This window comes from Lycorma delicatula, chromosome 11 (assembly GCF_047948215.1).
Source record: "Lycorma delicatula isolate Av1 chromosome 11, ASM4794821v1, whole genome shotgun sequence".
Lineage (NCBI taxonomy): Eukaryota > Metazoa > Arthropoda > Insecta > Hemiptera > Fulgoridae > Lycorma > Lycorma delicatula.
This window is the reverse complement of record NC_134465.1, coordinates 39648469-39667048: the sequence shown is the minus strand read 5'-3', so window position 1 is coordinate 39667048 and position 18580 is coordinate 39648469. Positions and strand designations below refer to the sequence as shown.

The 18580-nt window shown below is 35.8% G+C and overlaps 1 protein-coding gene across 3 annotated transcripts in view; it reads right to left on the bottom strand.

Annotated features, from left to right (window-relative positions):
- LOC142332341 (uncharacterized) overlaps window positions 1-18580 on the bottom strand; it is a 117745-nt gene that overhangs the window by 14723 nt on the left and 84442 nt on the right. For 2 of the 3 annotated variants that reach the window (XM_075378734.1, XM_075378735.1), the window contains exons 3-5: window positions 16281-16419; window positions 10943-11356; window positions 7115-7366 (exon numbers count right to left, since the gene is read on the bottom strand). In XM_075378734.1, coding sequence (XP_075234849.1) covers window positions 7115-7366; window positions 10943-11356; window positions 16281-16419 — 805 coding nt within the window. The remainder of the gene's footprint in view (window positions 1-7114; window positions 7367-10942; window positions 11357-16280; window positions 16420-18580) is intronic. The other variant, XM_075378737.1, reaches the window with a different exon arrangement.

Below are 18580 nucleotides of genomic sequence, written 5' to 3'. Positions count from 1 at the left end.
GCTACGATGATGGAATCCAATTTTAGAAATAAATTTAAGTCACTGAAGGTACAATATTCATCGTTCCGGGCTATTAAGCCACGACGAAGGCAAAATCCTATTTGGGGATAATTCAAACGCATCCGTTCATCCGTTTGGGCAAGTGCGATGTGTGGATGTGAAAAACACAAGATCAAGGACGATTAATTATTAAATTCGTAATTACTACTAAAATATCGTTATTACAACGGCTAAAATACATCTCGCCAAACAAAAGGCCTATGCATAAAAAATGTGTAAACGCTAAACTTATCTGGTGTCTAACCGGGGTGAAAAGAATTAATCGATGGAGTTTTTAAAAAAAGTGTTAATCTATTAATATATACATTTATAAATCGATATATTCGTACAAAATTTAACTCTACAAATTTTTTTCTTTTAATAATGTAATCTACCGGAAATGCGCTCTGTGATTTCGGGTAGGTAGACCGTTTCGTATTTTTAGGATCCACGATGGATGAAGATGTGGGATCGTCGGCCGAAATAAAAAAATGAATTATCTTGGCGAAGGAAGGGCTGATGACGTCCACAGCTGTTCGGAAGGATAGGGCGATCACGAGGAATACAGAGCTGAAACCGCTTCAGGTAACTAGTCTTTCCAGTAGTTATATACAATGTTTAGACCTGGATCGTCAAGATGGAAGACCGGAGGAGAATCGATGCGTTTGAAATGTCCTACAGTAGAATACTCCGCGTCACACGGAGAGAAAAGCGGACGAAGGATTCGATTAGAAATGAGAGGAGGTCTTCCGCAATATGCTTCCGACAGATCTTCCACTTTTTCAGCCATATAGTCCATAGGCCTGGTGAAAATCTTGAGAAGCTAGTCGTACAGGAAAATAGAAAATAGTAGGTCACGAGAAAGACCGCCGAAAAGATGGCTGAACTAAACTGAAGAAGGACTTGATAAAAAATTTTCTTTCTTTTTCTTTTTCCTGTTTAGCTTCAGGTATATGAAAGGTGACCTATTACCTTTCGGTGTCGGTGATTGAAACCCGACCACCAAAGAACACCGGCATCCACGATCTAGTATGCAAATCCGTGTAAAAATAACTGACTTTACTAGGATGAATGAGGATGATATGTATGAGTGTGAATGAAGTGTAGTCTTGTACATTCTCAGTTTGACCATACCTGAGATGTGTGGTTAATTGAAACCCAACCACCAAAGAACACCGGTATCCACGATTTAGTATTCAAGTCCGTGTAAAAATAGCTGGCTTTACTAGGACTTGAACGCTGGAACTCTCGACTTCCAAATCAGCTGATTTGGGAAGACGGGTTCACCACTAGACCAACCCGGTGGGTTGACTGGATAAAAACTAGGAGCGTCGATTCGAACGACAAAGGACAGTGAGCTACGGCGGGAAATTGTCAACGGGATGTGAACGGGTCATCGGCTTTCAAGCGCGAAAGAAAGGAACACCGATGATGAATCTATCAGATTTTTTGCGATTGATGAATCTATACGGTACACGACACTATCTATATATAAGTCTGTACGTTCTTCTTCACTCTTTCTTGCAGGATTTATCCTGTAAAGGATCCTCGTAAAGGAACGGAGGCAATAAATTCTTTTTTAATTTTTTTAAATTTCTGGAATCGAAATCGAATTTTTTTACCGGTTAGATATTCCATTCTCACTTTGGTTAATAATATATAGGGGATAGATAACATTTTTTTGTGAGTCGTTTTTCGTTCGATAACTTCGGATCGGGTCGACTAAATTTTATGAAATTTTGAACGATAACTTCCGACTGAGTGTCATCGATGCCAATTAAATTCGGTTACAATCGGTCAATCGGACGAGGAAATACGGTCATCGTAGGTCCTGTAATTCAAAATTTTAATCGATGAGTAAAATAATTTTTTTATATAAAAAAATGTTCGGATCTTCTTATCGATTTGCAGCTGTAGAAAACGGTGCCATATATTTCAGGACCGGCGTAAATATCGATCTTTTTTCGACAAAATGTTTTTTCCTGATTTTGTATTTATTTAACCGAAGTCTACTTTCAATATAAGATTATCTTTCTTGATACGAGGAAGGTATTAAAACCGCACGAGTTTTTCAGGTTAAAAATAAAAGCTTTGTTAGCTCGTAAAAGAAATTGTCTTGAGAATTGACGTTACGGTTGTAGCTTTTCATACCGTAACGATGCCGATTTTTCTCATTTTCATCGTTCAGAAGCGGATATTTGTAGCGGCCCGCAAATATCGAATAGGAATCGTATTCCTGATACGATAGGATCCATTTCGAAGGATTCTAACTCATATAAACTTGCCGATTATGTAACTTCAGACTCGTAAATATATGTAGGTCGCTTGAATCTGAGCGAACAAAGGATTCTATTAATTTTTGAGATTCTTTATTAAGAAACCAATTTTTAAATTGTTTCCCACCATCATGACATAATTTTGTTGCGTTGAAAAAAACCCGTATTTGTATTGATAATTAACTTATAATCACTGAAAATACTATACGAATAGTTGTTTTTATTTGTTCGTAACATACATTGATTAAACTAATGTTATAGAATCTATTTATAAAAAAAAATTAAAAACTTTTGGATATCCAAGATGCTATAGTTAATACTGGAATTGTACCCTTTGGATTCACTTTATAAAGAACATTTTGTTGGCCTGAATTCGGGCCGACTAATTTTTCTGAATAATAATCAATTAATTCTTTAGTTTGTTTATTTTCAAACCAATTTTTTAAATCTTTTTCCAACATCTTGACATAACCTTATCGAGTTAAAAAAACCCTCGACAATTGGCTTAAAATCACCGAAAATTCCGTATGAATACTTATCTTTTATTTCTTCTTAATAGGTACTATTTTATTGCATTTCAACTGTATGTAATTTTATCAACTTTACTGTATGTAAACTTCATCAACGGTTCAAAAACGATTTTATAATTTATTTATTATAACAGTATTTATATATTAAAATGATCTCATGTTTACAGATTGCAGATAATTTAGAAAAATATGAGATTCTACAAACAATATATCTAAATATCTTACATTATTATATTCAAAATTACTCGAAACTGTAAACGTTATTGATTATAAACTTAAAAGTAAAAACAAAACTTTAAATATAAATTATATTGAACATATGGAAAAATTGTCCAAGTTAACTATACGTAATTCACAATATAAAAACGCAGCGTTAAATATATTGTTTATGAATTAGTATATCAAAAAGAAAATTTAGAAAACAAAAGAAATCCTCTTTTAAAAAGAAGTTCGTTTATGTTTAACATAAATCAAAATGATTTTAAGTATGAAATGGTAGTTGAATTATATAAAATTGTAAAACCAATAATACTTTTTTTTGTAATAAATATTCTTTATATATTAGATCGCAAACAATTATATTCATATCTATGAAGAAATTTACAGTTATAACTAGATAATACCTATCACAGAAGATTTATATAAAGAATGTCTAAATAACAAAACAATAAGTGTATCTAAAAGACAGTTACGAATTTATGACGTCTTTATATTTAAACGTTTTATTAGGTTTAGATCTTGAAAGTGTAATGTATATTAAACACCGAATGGAAAACTATGTGGTGCCTGTTGTAATAAAGCATTTAACATTCATTATACATAAAAGAAAACGTGCAACTTATGTAATACAATTTCCATTTTGTGAGTTATTTAGTTGGCGTTTTTTTTTTTTTTTTTTTTTGTCTTCAGTCATTTGACTGGTTTGATGCAGCTCTCCAAGATTCCCTATCTAGTGCTAGTCGTTTCATTTCAGTATACCCTCTACATCCTACATCCCCAACAATTTGTTTTACATACTCCAAACGTGGCCTGCCTACACAATTTTTCCCTTCTACCTGTCCTTCCAATATTAAAGCGACTATTCCAGGATGCCTTAGTATGTGGCCTATAAGTCTGTCTCTTCTTTTAACTATATTCTTCCAAATGCTTCTTTCTTCATCTATTTGCCGCAATACCTCTTCATTTGTCACTTTATCCACCCATCTGATTTTTAACATTCTCCTATAGCACCACATTTCAAAAGCTTCTAATCTTTTCTTCTCAGATACTCCGATTGTCCAAGTTTCACTTCCATATAAAGCGACACTCCAAACATACACTTTCAAAAATCTTTTCCTGACATTTAAATTCATTTTTGATGTAAACAAATTATATTTCTTACTGAAGGCTCGTTTAGCTTGTGCTATTCGGCATTTTATATCGCTCCTGCTTCGTCCATCTTTAGTAATTTTACTTCCCAAATAACAAAATTCTTCTACCTCCATAATCTTTTCTCCTCCTATTTTCACATTCAGGGGTCCATCTTTGTTATTTCTACTACATTTCATTACTTTTGTTTTGTTCTTGTTTATTTTCATGCGATAGTTCTTGCGTAGGACTTCATCTATGCCATTCATTGTTTCTTCTAAATCCTTTTTACTCTCGGCTAGAATTACTATATCATCAGCAAATCGTAGCATCTTTATCTTTTCACCTTGTACTGTTACTCCGAATCTAAATTGTTCTTTAACATCATTAACTGCTAGTTCCATGTAAAGATTAAAAAGTAACGGAGATAGAGAACATCCTTGTCGGACTCCCTTTCTTATTATGGCTTCTTTCTTATGTTCTTCAATTGCTACTGTTGCTGTTTGGTTCCTGTACATGTTAGCAATTGTTCTTCTATCTCTGTATTTGAACCCTAATTTTTTTAAAATGCTGAACATTTTATTCCAATCTACGTTATCGAAAGCCTTTTCTAGGTCTATAAACGCCAAGTATGTTGGTTTGTTTTTCTTTAATCTTCCTTCTACTATTAATCTGAGGCCTAAAATTGCTTCCCTTGTCCCTATACTTTTCCTGAAACCAAATTGGTCTTCTCCTAACACTTCTTCCACTCTCCTCTCAATTCTTCTGTATAAAATTCTAGTTAAGATTTTTGATGCATGACTAGTTAAACTAATTGTTCTGTATTCTTCACATTTATCTGCGCCTGCTTTCTTTGGTATCATAACTATAACACTTTTTTTGAAGTCTGACGGAAATTCCCCTTTTTCATAAATATTACACACCAGTTTGTATAATCTATCAATCGCTTCCTCACCTGCACTGCGCAGTAATTCTACAGGTATTCCGTCTATTCCAGGGGCCTTTAGTTGGCGTAGCCGAACGGATTAAGGCGCCAAACAACCACATTTCAATCAACGTACGGTAACCCAAACTGGTTTCAAAACCCAACTAGAATAAAAATTTTTTTTTTCATTTTTTATTGTATGTGAAGTACAGATAATGCAAATTATTACTGAAATGCAGTAATAATTTCTTATAAACATACGTTCTGGAAATAATTTGAATTGTTTCGTCTTTATTACCATCTTTAATCGTATAAGCGATTCCTCGAATCTGAGGAATGGCTTTATTATTGTAAAATTCAATTAATTCTTTTTGATTCTTTATTACAACCATTCTGAGATAATAATAATAGTGTTAAAAATATTTGTATTGATAATTATCTTAAAATCGGTGAAAATACCAAACGTCTTTTTTTTTCGTAACATACAACAATTAATATGCTACTGCGCACGCGTAGAAAAACTGTAATTTACATTAAGATCAAAGGTTAATGCTATTGTAATATCTATCTAAACCAATACATGCAAAAACAACAACTAATTATGAATGATGGACTGTTGCTATATGGAATCCCATGACGTCACAGACAGTCAATAATATGTTAAAATATGTCAATAATATACATTTACAACAAACTATGAATTGTGACGTAGAAGCCGTTTGATCGATAAATTTACCGTATTTTGTGGCTTTATTTTAGTCTCACAAATCTGAAGGAACATATACAATAAAAAATCAGATGTTTGCACCCTCGTTTTTTTCTGAAAGTAATGATAACCGATTGATGTAGAACATCATAATAATTTTTTCTTAAATTTATAAGATAAAGGAGTAGATTTATTGAAAAATTCATAGTGAAAAGTAGGTTTGAGGTGAGTTGATATATACGAATTTCGCTAGCGCTAGTGTTTCCAGAACGATTAGACCTAGATGCATAAAACTAATCGCAAAGTACCTTCGGGAGAGCGTTTCAAAATCACGTTAAAAATGACCTAAGACGCACCGTTTTCGAGTTACGCCCTTTTTTTTATTTAATGATCATCAGCAATAAGCAATTAATTGTTGACAATTGTTGGCAATTAATTGAACATCTCAACCGTATGTTTTAGTATGATTTTTTTTCTGTAAATCAATTGTTTCAAGGTGTAAATTTAACGTGAACACACATTCATCCCTGAAAGTAGCTGTTTTTTAATGTATTCGAATAAAACCGTGAAAACAGACCCTCAGGTTCAATAGCCAATTCTTTTATTGGTTCTTTGTCGTAATTTTGCGACGCATCTCAAATCAGTGTTTTGCTATATATTTTGCAGTAAATCCACTCTTTCAGCTAGTAAATTTAACTAGAAACATATGTTCATCTTGGAAAATATACCTTCAGGTTCAATAGCCAAAGAATCATTACTTTCAGAGAAAGAAATGGCTATTGAACCCGAGGTTTTCATACTACTCCTAGCAATCGATTTATTAGGGCTTCTTAAATAACTTTAGCGTGTACGCTCGTCTGCTTCGTCACTCGTTTAGGGCCGTTCGGGAGATTTCTTCACTTTCAAGTCATCAGATTTCTTAAACTTCACGTACCACGTCTAACGTCTAATGTTTTAACGGAGGGGGGTCGTTGCCGTACTGTGGTTTTTGCCGAACTGTTGCCACCGCACTGACTGACAGTGGCGAAGGCGTTGTGCCGTTGTGTGCGTCGGCTCAAGGTCACGTCTAAATAAAACTTGATATCACGATTATTTTGCAGTTTCAGTTAATAATTTATCTTGATTACACAGGGAGATATGTTTTTTTTATTGCTGCATCCTTTTTCGACGACTTTGTATATATATATATACATTATACAAGTCGGTGCCACAAACATAAAAAAAGCAAAGCCACCCGAACGCATTACCACCGCTTCTTGAAATAGATAAAAACAACGAATAAATTATTTACCTGTATTATTGTTATTATTGGTATTGTTATAGGAAGAAGATGAATGGTGCGGCATATAAGGTTCGTTTTTTAAATCTCTCATTATTAACGACGTACTAACGTTCGTCCTTAATGAACGTAAGTCTGTATGACGTTTGGGATGGTGGCGATTGCTGATTTCATATTGAAGCGGAACGGGTGTAAGCGACACAGATGAGGACGACGACGACGATGTATCTGTGCCGTTATTGTAGTACGATATCGTTGAAGACACTGAAAAACAAAAATAATAATTTTAAAAAAATTAATAATACAAAATTAGAATAATACGGACAGTTTGGAACCAGAAAAACAAAAATGAAAGCTTTGGAGCGGTGCTAGAGTGTAACGGGTCGAAAGGACATCATCATTTATACATCATAATATTGTAAAATGAAGTGCGAGAAAGGAGTGGTGGGCCGAGAATTAGGGGATAATGAATTCGATTCTACAAGGAAGTATATGGGTAAAAGGAAAAAGACTACAGTGCGTTCGGGAAGTTACCGTACACTGGACTTATGGAAGTCTAATGACGAAAATTTCTTAATTATTTTGTTATTTTATAATAGCAGATATTACCGTAACAAATATTTTATAAAAGGTGATGAAAAAGACCTTCTCCAACACGAATACAACACTGCACACGTTTCAATTTGTTTTCAAACAATTTAACCGGTTGATATACTAAAATGTCTCGAACGTAGGCCATTATTGCAGTTTTTAGTTCGTCAATCGTGCGTAGTCTGTTGCGATACACCGCTTGTTTTGCTGCCCCCGCGGATTTTTGGTCGATAAAACGTTTAAACCGTCGACAATAATTTAGTTGTTTGGCACGATCTGTACACGTTTCAGTTCTTGAACGCAGATTACTTTGTACGGGAAAAGATTCAATTCTTTCCTTATAGCTTTATGTGGGATAGCAAGTCCGATATGTTGTTCCTGCGGTAACTTACGCGTCGATTTGGTTACTTACGCATGGACTTTTGGCCATAGCATCCGAAATATCAAGCGGCTTCTATTCGTTTAGTTTAGGTAGTCTTCCGCTTCGATCTGTCACCCGAAAATTTTCGATAAGATTTCGAACCGCATGGGAGGCCGGTTCCTCGTGGCTGGATTACGAGGGATATGGACCCGAAAGGATTTGCGGAGACACTGGATATCAGTGCGGTACGCGAGGTTACTGCAGCATAAGATGGGGCCGCATGTCTGGTCGACTGTTTGGAAACAGAATGTGCTGTTCTTCTCCCTCGCAGGTATTGTTAGAAGAATCGTTCCCCAGTATATTGGGTGGACAGAAGACATCGCTCGGAAATGCAGGGGGAGTGCCTTGGAGCCAGGAGGCTCGCGCAGCGTACGCGTCTCTACTCACTAGGACAGTTATACATGGCCCGATATAGGAGGTACAGGAGCGAGCTCAATAAGCTTATTAGAGACTTTAAAAGGGCATCTTGGAAGCAATTCATCTCAGAAATTGATACAGACCCATGGGAGAACCCGTTTAAAATTATCGTTAAAACGGCACTAAGAGCTAGAGTAGAGTAAGGGGGGTAAGAGCTAGAGTTGTGGGGCGGACCCTGATGCCTTTTTGAAGATATAAAATAATTGTTTAGATGAGGGGATGTTCCCTCAGAGGTGGAGACGGCAGCGCCTGGTCTTGGTTCCCAAGCCGAGGAGGGACCCGGTGCTTCCGTTGTCTTATAGACCACTAGCGATGATCGACACCAGGCCAAAGATACTCGAGCGCATGCTGCTGCAATGGCTGATCAGAGTTATTAAGGACGCAGGGGGACTTTCGGATAAACAATTCGGTTTTCGGAGAGGAAGACCTGCTTTGGACGGATGGTTCGGAAGTTGGTAGTATGACAATGAGAATCATTGGAGGGAGGAAGATCTGCTTGCTCGTAGCGCTTGACGTTCGCAACGCATTTAACTGTGTGACCCATGACGCCATTAGGACTGTGCTGGAGAATATGACAGTCAGAAAGAAGATTAAAAATCAACGGGAGTCAACACCTGAGGAAAAGGAGAGTGGCTAGCTCCATTATGGAAGAAATGAGGAGAGAATGGCAGATGCGGTGGGACACTAGTGATAGAGGCCGATGGACACACCGCATAATTGGGGACCTGAGAAGTTGGTGCGAGAGGGCCCATGGCTCGCTGGATTACTGTCTCACACAGTTTCTAGCGGGCCATGGGGGGTTAGAGGGGGTTCAGAGAATACCTTTTTAGGTTTAAGCTAGATCACTCCGCTAGTTTTCCGGTGTGTGTAGACGAGGAAGAGACAGCATATCACGTCTTCTTTCGCTTCCCCCGATTTGAGGATGCAAGGAGGGAAATATTGGACACTATAGATAAAAGGAAAAGGTTCTTCCAAGAGGAACTGCAGAAAATCATGTTAGAAAGCGCGGGAAATTGGGCGGCTGTAGCAAGGTTTGCTAGGAAGATCATGGAGGAGCTGTACGTCTGGGAGGAGTCTCGCAGAGATAGAAGAAGGGGTCGTCGGAGGGTGCGGGGCGAACAGGCACGCGGCTGAGAGCCTAGAGGGGTTCCCCGTACGTTTGGTGATCGCCTGGGTGCGATTTGGTCGTGGGCATTTCGCTCCCGTGTCCGATAGTGATCCGTGAGGTTTATACTATGTGTTCGATTGTCTGTGAGGTGTTTGTTTATGTGATTGGATGTGGCTGGTTTTGATATGATGTGTGGAATGTGCGGCGTGAGGTATGTTTTCTGAGTGATGAGTGGATGTTGCGAAGTGTGTGGTGAGATATTGTTTGATGTTTGGTATCTTGTGGGTGTGAGATCCGTGTCTGTTGACTGTGGTATTTGAATGTGTGTGAGGGCTATTCCCCGTTCCAGAAGTAATGCACATTAGCTGTACCAGGAACGGGGGTAGCCAGGGGTGGAGGTTTAGTCGGTAGTGCGCAGGAACACATACGCATTTAATAACATCTTGCGGAACCTGTTAGCGAGCCCGACACTGCTCAGGCGCCCGTAAATGGGGTTCCTCCACCTCTTTTTTTAAAAAAAATAAAAAATAAAACGTACAGCACATGATATGCATCATCCGATACTAAGCATCGAGGACACTGACCCGAGTCAGTCAAACCGAATCGAGCCAGCCTGTCCCGAAATTCTCTATTTTCCGAATTCGTTGCGCAGTCAGTTCACCCGACTTCTTCGCAGCGTAACGTAACTGTCGTTCCGACGCAAGGACGTCAATCGGTTTAACACTCGCTTTAACTAGAACTGCCTCACGTGAAGTAGTCCTATAGCCCCCACTAAATAACAGTAACAGTAAGTAACAGGAGAAGCTGAGTCCTCAACAGAATATCTCGGTATCTTTTATATCTCATTTTGTTGGCCCAAACAGGTGCTGCGTAAAGTAAAATCACCTCACATACACCTTATACAAAATTTTCATTATTTTAAAATGTACACCCCGATCGTCGTGGACCACCGGCGTAGAACGCCGAAGAAGGCATCACACGCCTTCTTAGCGATATTATAATAGTGCTTCTTGAATCTGAAATTCTCATCAAGAAGTACACCCAAATACCGTATCAACGAGACAACGAATAGCATGGCCGGTCATCGAAAGACGGACTCGCCGCGTAGCGGCCAAACGGCCCTTCAGTACCTTCATGGTGGTCTTTCCAGGATTAAATAACATTTTCTGCGATTGTTTCACACCTCTAATACTCTACAAAGCTTGAATTACCCGGAATTCGACCTCGTGAAACGTACTAAATTTTGATAACAATAAACAAAAAATATTAAAAAAATAATAAAAACACAATTTTTTTTACTGACCATCGCCATATTCTATGTGGTGAAGATGGTGCTGATGATGATGATGGTGGTGGTGGTGATTATGATGATGTCGACCGCTACGATGGCTGTGGTGTTGGTGGTGAATCGGTTCATTTGCGCTGGCAGAACTGTAATCATGATTTGTAGTGGATTCTTGGGGCTGTGATTGCGAAGATGATATAATTAAGTTGTTATTATTATTATTGTGGTGCGGGTGATGATTATACTGTGCTAATAAATTAGTGTAAGTATAATCAAGATCAATAAATTCCTCGCTGTTGTTTGTCGGCGACCTTAATGAAATAATATTAGAACATATTTTTTCTTGTTTAAAAGTATTACTGTTATTATTATTATTATTTATACAGGTGCTAGTTTCACTATTATTATTATTGTAGTTCTGACCATCATCAACTGTAAAAAGAAACAAAAAATCCAATTAAATTTGATTTTTAATTATTATTAAAGTGTATGTAAAATCTAAAGGCGGGTCCTCCCTCAAAGCTGCCTCTACTTGCCTCCTCTATCCCCGGCGTGCAAAACACTTACTACTGGTTGCTAAAAAAGTAATTAGTATGCGGTATTAAAAGATAATTTTCGTAAATAACTACGCCACGCCAAAGAAAATCATGATATTATAGCCTTTAATAAACAACTTGTTTCATATACTTTGCATTACGTCACTGTTTCGTTTATTTATAGCAAAATCCTAGTTAATATACCTGAAAAAAAACATATACTTTCAAGAAATAAATAAATTACTTCGCATACATCTTGAACAAAATATTAGGCGTAAATAATTTTATTTGTAATCATAAATTATAAGAACATATTTCGGTTGCTATAACAGTGACGTCATAACTGGTTACGATGCAAGTCATTGCAAATTAATTGATGTGACTTTTGGAATAAAATACTACGGTGTGAGAAGTCGCTGAGTGATGTTAACAGCAGTGGAGGGGATGCCACAACGCACTACAGACCCGCCTTCAGATATTACATTCACTAAATTATATTATTTAATTAGGAAAAAATTAAACCTTTCAACCGGAAGTCCAGGATCCGAATCCGCCGGTCAGGCATGGCATTTTCACGCCTAAAAACTTACCGTTACATCTCATCCTCCAGCGAAGCAATACCTAACGGTGGTTCCGGAGGGTTTAAATTATACTAGCGACAGAATTCATTTTATTTCGATGACAGATTTTTTTTTTAAAGCAGTCCTGGTGAAGGAAAAAATGCACAGTACCCAAATGTACAAAAGACGAGTATTTATTCTCTTAGCGTTATTATATTTTAACGTATGTTGAGTAATTTTATACAAATCGCTGTTTTCTTAGAAGATTCTTTTGTAGAGTAATAAAAAAAATAATTAAATTATAGAAATATATGCATATTTACTATCATCGAAATAAAATGAATTCTGCTGCTAGTATAATTTAAACCCTCCGGGACCACCGTTAGATATTGCTTCGGAGGAGGATGAGATGGAAACGGCAAGTTTTTAGGTGTGAAAATGTCATACCTGACCCGGGGGATTCGAATCCGGGAGTTCCTGATGAAAATTTAATGGCATCAATGCCCCGTATATAGAAGTAATCTGACCGAGTTTGGTAAAAATCGGTCCAGTAGTTCTGGAGATATAAGGTGATTTAAAGGCCGACACCGAAACACGTACATAAGATCATTAACATGTGGAAAATTTTCATTCGGTTTTTTGGGTACGTTAGACGTCAAAGCTTTAACAAGAGATCCAGTAAAAACCCCATGCGCTCAAATCGGACCGATTACAATACTTTCCCTTCTGGAGCTATAGCGCTATACGGTTAAGTATAAAAACAGCTGATACATTAAACAATACTCGCTTCTGATCGGTCGTGGTTGAAAAGAATAGGCTTTTTTGTTGTTGAACATCTGTATGAGATGAAAATCTGTTTCATAATGACCCTCAGGTTCCAGCCGCGTAATTCAAACTTTATAATACAGCCGTAGAAATAAATAAATTTATTATTTTTCTACAACAGTTATCGGTTCAAATCGTTTTATTTATTTATAATAGTTTCATAGGTAATTTGTTTATATTATGCATATTTTAATATTGAGACGCTTTAATAAATTACTTGAAAATGTATTATTTATTTCCACTCGTACCCCAGAAACCTTAGTAGTAAAAAAGATAGGAATCGAATCGATGCCTTAACATATATCGACTCCATTCTCTAAACGATCACATCCCAAATATAAAAATAGAGAAAAAATAGAAAATGAACAGATAAAAACGGAAAATTTTTAATTTTCTAATCGGTATGTAAATTTTTTTAATCGTAACATGAACAACTACTTCGATTAATGTTATTCCTCGATTAATTGTTTATTCCTTTACTAGATTTTTTCAACATTTAATCCTTTTTACCCGTTAACAAATGTAATATTTTAAACGCTGGCATAGATACTTCGTTTCATTTGTATAAACAAATCGATTTCATTTTTCCTTAATTAATAATTAATAATTTACTTAAGTAATAACAGTTTTAAATAATTCTTATTTTTCGAAAATAAAAACAATCTTTGAAAAAATTAAGACAATAATAAGATTTGTTTTAAAAGAATATTTTTGTAAAAAAAAATAATTTTCTCCAAAGAATTATATAAAAAAAAATTAGATAATTTGATATGTTAATTACTAGTAAAAATAAATTTAAAAAATAAAAAGTCGCAGTTCATAAAATAATTCCATATAATTTATTTAATTTGAATAAATATTAATTAAAATCAGATAAACACTGGTTTTCACTATCATTATCGTCTCTGGAAGCGGTTCACAGTCATCATTGTTCCAAATTAAGTAGTCTTCAGTTCCATCCAAGGCATCCGTCACGCCGCATATTTTAAACGAGTGGGATGTTATTTCATTTGGAATTTTATTCCGGACGATATAAACTTATCCCGTTATCGTTGAAGAATTTGCTTTTTTTTATTTTTCGGAAGCATTACAGGACAGTCTCCTGAATATAAACGGTTTTCGTATTCTTTGTTACGCGGTCTTTGAAAGGTTTCATAAAGTGGATGGAGTTGACCGGTCACACAGCCCGTGGTTATCACAGAGTCACAATTTTTTATCACTGAATCGCTAAATGTCCTTTAAATGCATCCGTTATAAGCGTGATTTTAGGTTTTCGGAGAGTTCCTGGTCTTCTGTTCCACCCGGAATTTACCCGTTCTTCAATAATTTCGGAAGTCGTCAGGGCATTCGCATGGGCACGAACTATCACATCAGATTTTTTGTTTGTGGGCATCGTTTTCCTATTTAATATTAAAAATGGCGGTAATTTCCTGCCGTCTGCCTTATACACATAGAAAGAATTCCAAATATAACACCCCAGGTTAAAATTTAGGAAGCATAAATGCACAACGGATGCGCAGTAGTTCTCCCTGGAATGTCTAAAGCAGTGTTGCCACTGTTAATAGGACACTGAAGGGGATCGATCGTCTATCACGACATCACTTACGAGGTGTGTGAGAAAAGTAATGAAATTGGTAACACTGCGAGCGATCTGGCAACGCTGTGTTTACCGGTCTGTGCTAGACCGGTTTGTTCATCCCTTCCACATGCTCAGTACGAGTTTCAACTCCGTTCAGCCAACACATTATTTTTGACAGCGCCATCAGTGAAGTTGTGTTTTTGTTGTGTGTTACAAAAATGGAGCATCGGAATTTAAAGTCACGTTGTGCAATTTAGTTTTGTGTTAAACATGAGGAATCTGCAAGTGTGACCTTTGAAAAGTTGAAACAGGCCTACGGGGAACATCGATAATCAAGAGCACAACTTTTCCGCCGGTACAATTCATTTTTGGAAGTCCAGGAACACGTTGAAGATCAACCTCACTCAGGGAGACCTTCAACTTATTTATATAACTTATAAAAAAATCCATTTAACTATAGAAGTTATATCTATATAACTTCATTACAAAATCTGACGAAAACATTAAGCGTGTGAGGTTTCTTGTGAGTTCAGACCGTCATTTAACAATAAGGATGATGAGTGAACAGTTAAATTTAAACGCTTTCACCGTACATCAAATTTTAACAGACGATTTGGACATGTGTAAGGTTTGTGCGAAATTGGTGCCGATAAACCTCACAACGGAACAAAAGGACAATCGAAGAAACGTGTGCGTTGATCTTCTTGAGAGGATTGACAACGACCAAGAATTCTTCAGTCGTGTGATCACAGGTGATGAATCCTGGATATTTGAGTACGATCCTGAAACAAAGCGGCAAAGAGAAGAGTAGCACACTCCGTCATCTCCTCGACCGTAAACATGTCGAATGAGCAAATCAAAGATCAGAGCCATGCCGATTTGCTTTTTTGACAATAGGGGTATCGTGCCTAAAGAATTTGTTCCTCCAGGAAAACTGTTAACCAAGTGTTTTATGTTAAGTGTTTTACAAAGGTGTCCTTGAAAAGCTAAGAAAAAGAGTGATTCGCGTGAGACTAGACATTGCAGACAAGTGGATGCTTCATCATGACAATGCCCCGTTTCACACGGCCGTTTCCATCACGGAATTTTTGACCTCAAAACGCATTCCTACGGTTCCTCAATTCCCCTATTCACCTGATTTGAGTCCTTGTGACTTTTTCCTTTTTCCGTAATTGAAACGTGTCTTAAAAGGACGTCATTTTGGAACTCTGGAGAACATTCAAAAGACTGTGACCGACCGGTTAAAAGCCCTACCAGTTGAAGCCTTCCAGCGCTGCTACCAGGAGTGGGAACAATGGATCCGCCGGTGTATAGCTACCCAAGGGAACTACTTTGAAGGGGATAATATTGAAGTAGTTCAAGGGAACTACTTTGAAGGGGATAATATTGTTGTTTGAAAAAAATTAAAACTTTGGTAAGTAAAAAGTCAATCTCATTACTATTATCACACACCTTGTATGTAGGAAGAAGCCAGTGGCCGGTCCAGTGATCCATCTCCATCTGTCCGTCAACTGAGCTTTATAAACTTTAACGAGTAATAACTTAAAATCAAATTACCCAGAGAACGTAAAAAAACAAACGATTTGAAAAAATAAAAAAATAAGGTGAAAACGTAATAAAAAAAGCCTAATAAAAATGTAATACTAAGCCTTATAAATAAGAAACATCCGGTAAATAAAACACTATATTATACGAATTTACATTATAATCATATTATTAAAAACAACTGCTGTTATATACGTACATCGAATGAATTATGAATTTGGTTTTAGAAGGCGATGTAGGAGAACAGCAGAAAAGAAGAAACATATGAAACAGATATCTAAAATGTAGGATGAAAGAGGTACAATACTGACCATAGTGGCTATTACTTAGATCGGTATAATGTTGCTGTATACAATGATCTAAATGATGATTTTCATTATCGAACTCTTCTAACGAAGTCTGTTGATCGGAGCTTGTTTCCTTGCATAAGAGGATCGCCCATGCCGCTTCCTGTTAATCGAAAAATTAATAACATTAGTTAATTGCAGTAAATCTACAAGTAAATAAGTATAATACGTTAGCATCTAAGGAATAAAATTATCGGTCCATCCTTTGGTGTTCGTATATGACGAAAAGGGGCGATCTCTGATGAAAACTGAAATTTATTGGACGCATTTTCTTCGAGCGTAACAATATTATGACACCTGAGATTTTTCTTTATTAAATATTTATTACGCTTAAGTAAAGTTTCATCTAAAGTAAAAAGTAATCTCTCGGGCTCTCTCAGAAAGTCATAATGAATTTTTAAGATACCAAAACGGGCTGTCAGGTCGTTATCTGGTGCCGATAAGTACGAATCGAGCGTACTGCTACTTTGAAAATTAAATACGATAACTTATCTTTGCGTTTATATTTACGAATGTGAAATCTTTCTCGACAAAAAATTATCGCCTATTCTTAAATAACAATATCCACCTTTATCGAACCTGATGACAGAACTACTTTTGTATAACTCGACGCAATACTTCGGATTATCAGAAAGGGCGTTATGATTCTGTTACCTTTTTTAATAAATGACTTAACATTTTTTTAATAAAATGGTAGGAAGACTAAAACGTCTTCCTACCAATTTATTTAAAATACCGTTAAAAGAATCTTATTTACAGAAACAATATTGCTCTGTCGATGAACTTTTAAATAATACTAATTAAATTGGTGAAAAGATAAAGATGCTACGATCTGCTGATGATATAATAATTCTAGCTGAAAATAAAAAGGATTTAGAAGAAACAATGAATGGCATGGATGAAGTCCATGCAAGAACGCGCATGGAAATAAACGAGAACAAAACGAAAGCAATGAAATGTAGTAGAAATAATGAAGATGGACCACTGAATGTGAAAATAGGAAGAGAAAAGATTACAGAGGTAGAAGAATTTTGTTATTTGGGAAGTAGAATCACTAAAGATGGACGAAGCAGGAGCAATATATAATGCCGAATAGCACAGGCGAAACGAGCCTTCAGTCAGAAATATAATTTGTTAACATCAAAAATTGATTTAAACATCAGGAAAACATTTTTGAAAGTATATGTTTGGAGGGTAGCTTTATATGAAAATTAAACATTGACGATCGGACTACCTGAAAATAAAAGATTAGAAGCTTTTGAAATGTAGTGCTATAGAAGAATGTTAAAAATCAGATGGATAAAGTGTCAAATGAAGAGGTGTTGCGGCAGATAGATGAAGAAAGAAGCATTTGGAAAAATATAGTTAAAAGGAGAGACAGACTTATAGTCCACATATTAAGGCATCCTGGAATAGTCGCTTTAATATTAGAGGGTCAGGTAGAAGGAAATAATTGTGCAGGCAGGCAACATTTGGAATATTTAAAACAAATTGTTAGGGATGTAGGATGTAGGATGTAGGGGGTATACCGAAATGAAACGACTAGCACTAGATAAGGAATCTTGTAGAGCTGCATCGAACTAGTCAAATGACTGAAGTCAAAAAAAAAAAAAAATATATATATATAAATATAGACTCTGCTTCTGCATATTCCCATCTAAAATATATCATCTCTTGAGGCTTCCTAAAAAAAGTCAGAATGATATTTCAAGATATAAAAATGGGCTGCCAAATCATTGTCAGACACTCATAAGTAAGTCAGGAAACATTTGATTATGAAATGTATAAGTAAACGACGGAACCGATATAAATAAATTATAAAATAATAGATAAAACAAAATTATTCTAGTCTTGTCATGTCAGCAAAGAATTAATATTTGACAACATGCAAACAATTATTTTATAAATTTAATATGTATTTATTTTAATAATTTGGTTGATGTGCCATATTTTAGAATCACTTAGGAATGCTAAGTACATTCGTAATGTAAATGTTTTGACAAATCATCCTAAACCAAATTGTAGTGGATTAAGGAAAGTCTATTTGAAAAAAAAATATATGAGAATAGGTTAAAATCATTTGTGACATTAACAATATATATTTTTGTAGAACAAAAAGAATTGGCTATATACATAATAAATAAATATATATGTATATGTATATACATATAAACACACACACACTACGGCAGAGTTGTAGAATATTTATATTCTTGAACTATTAAAATTAAAGCTGAAATAAAAGTCGGATAGAATAAAAGAAT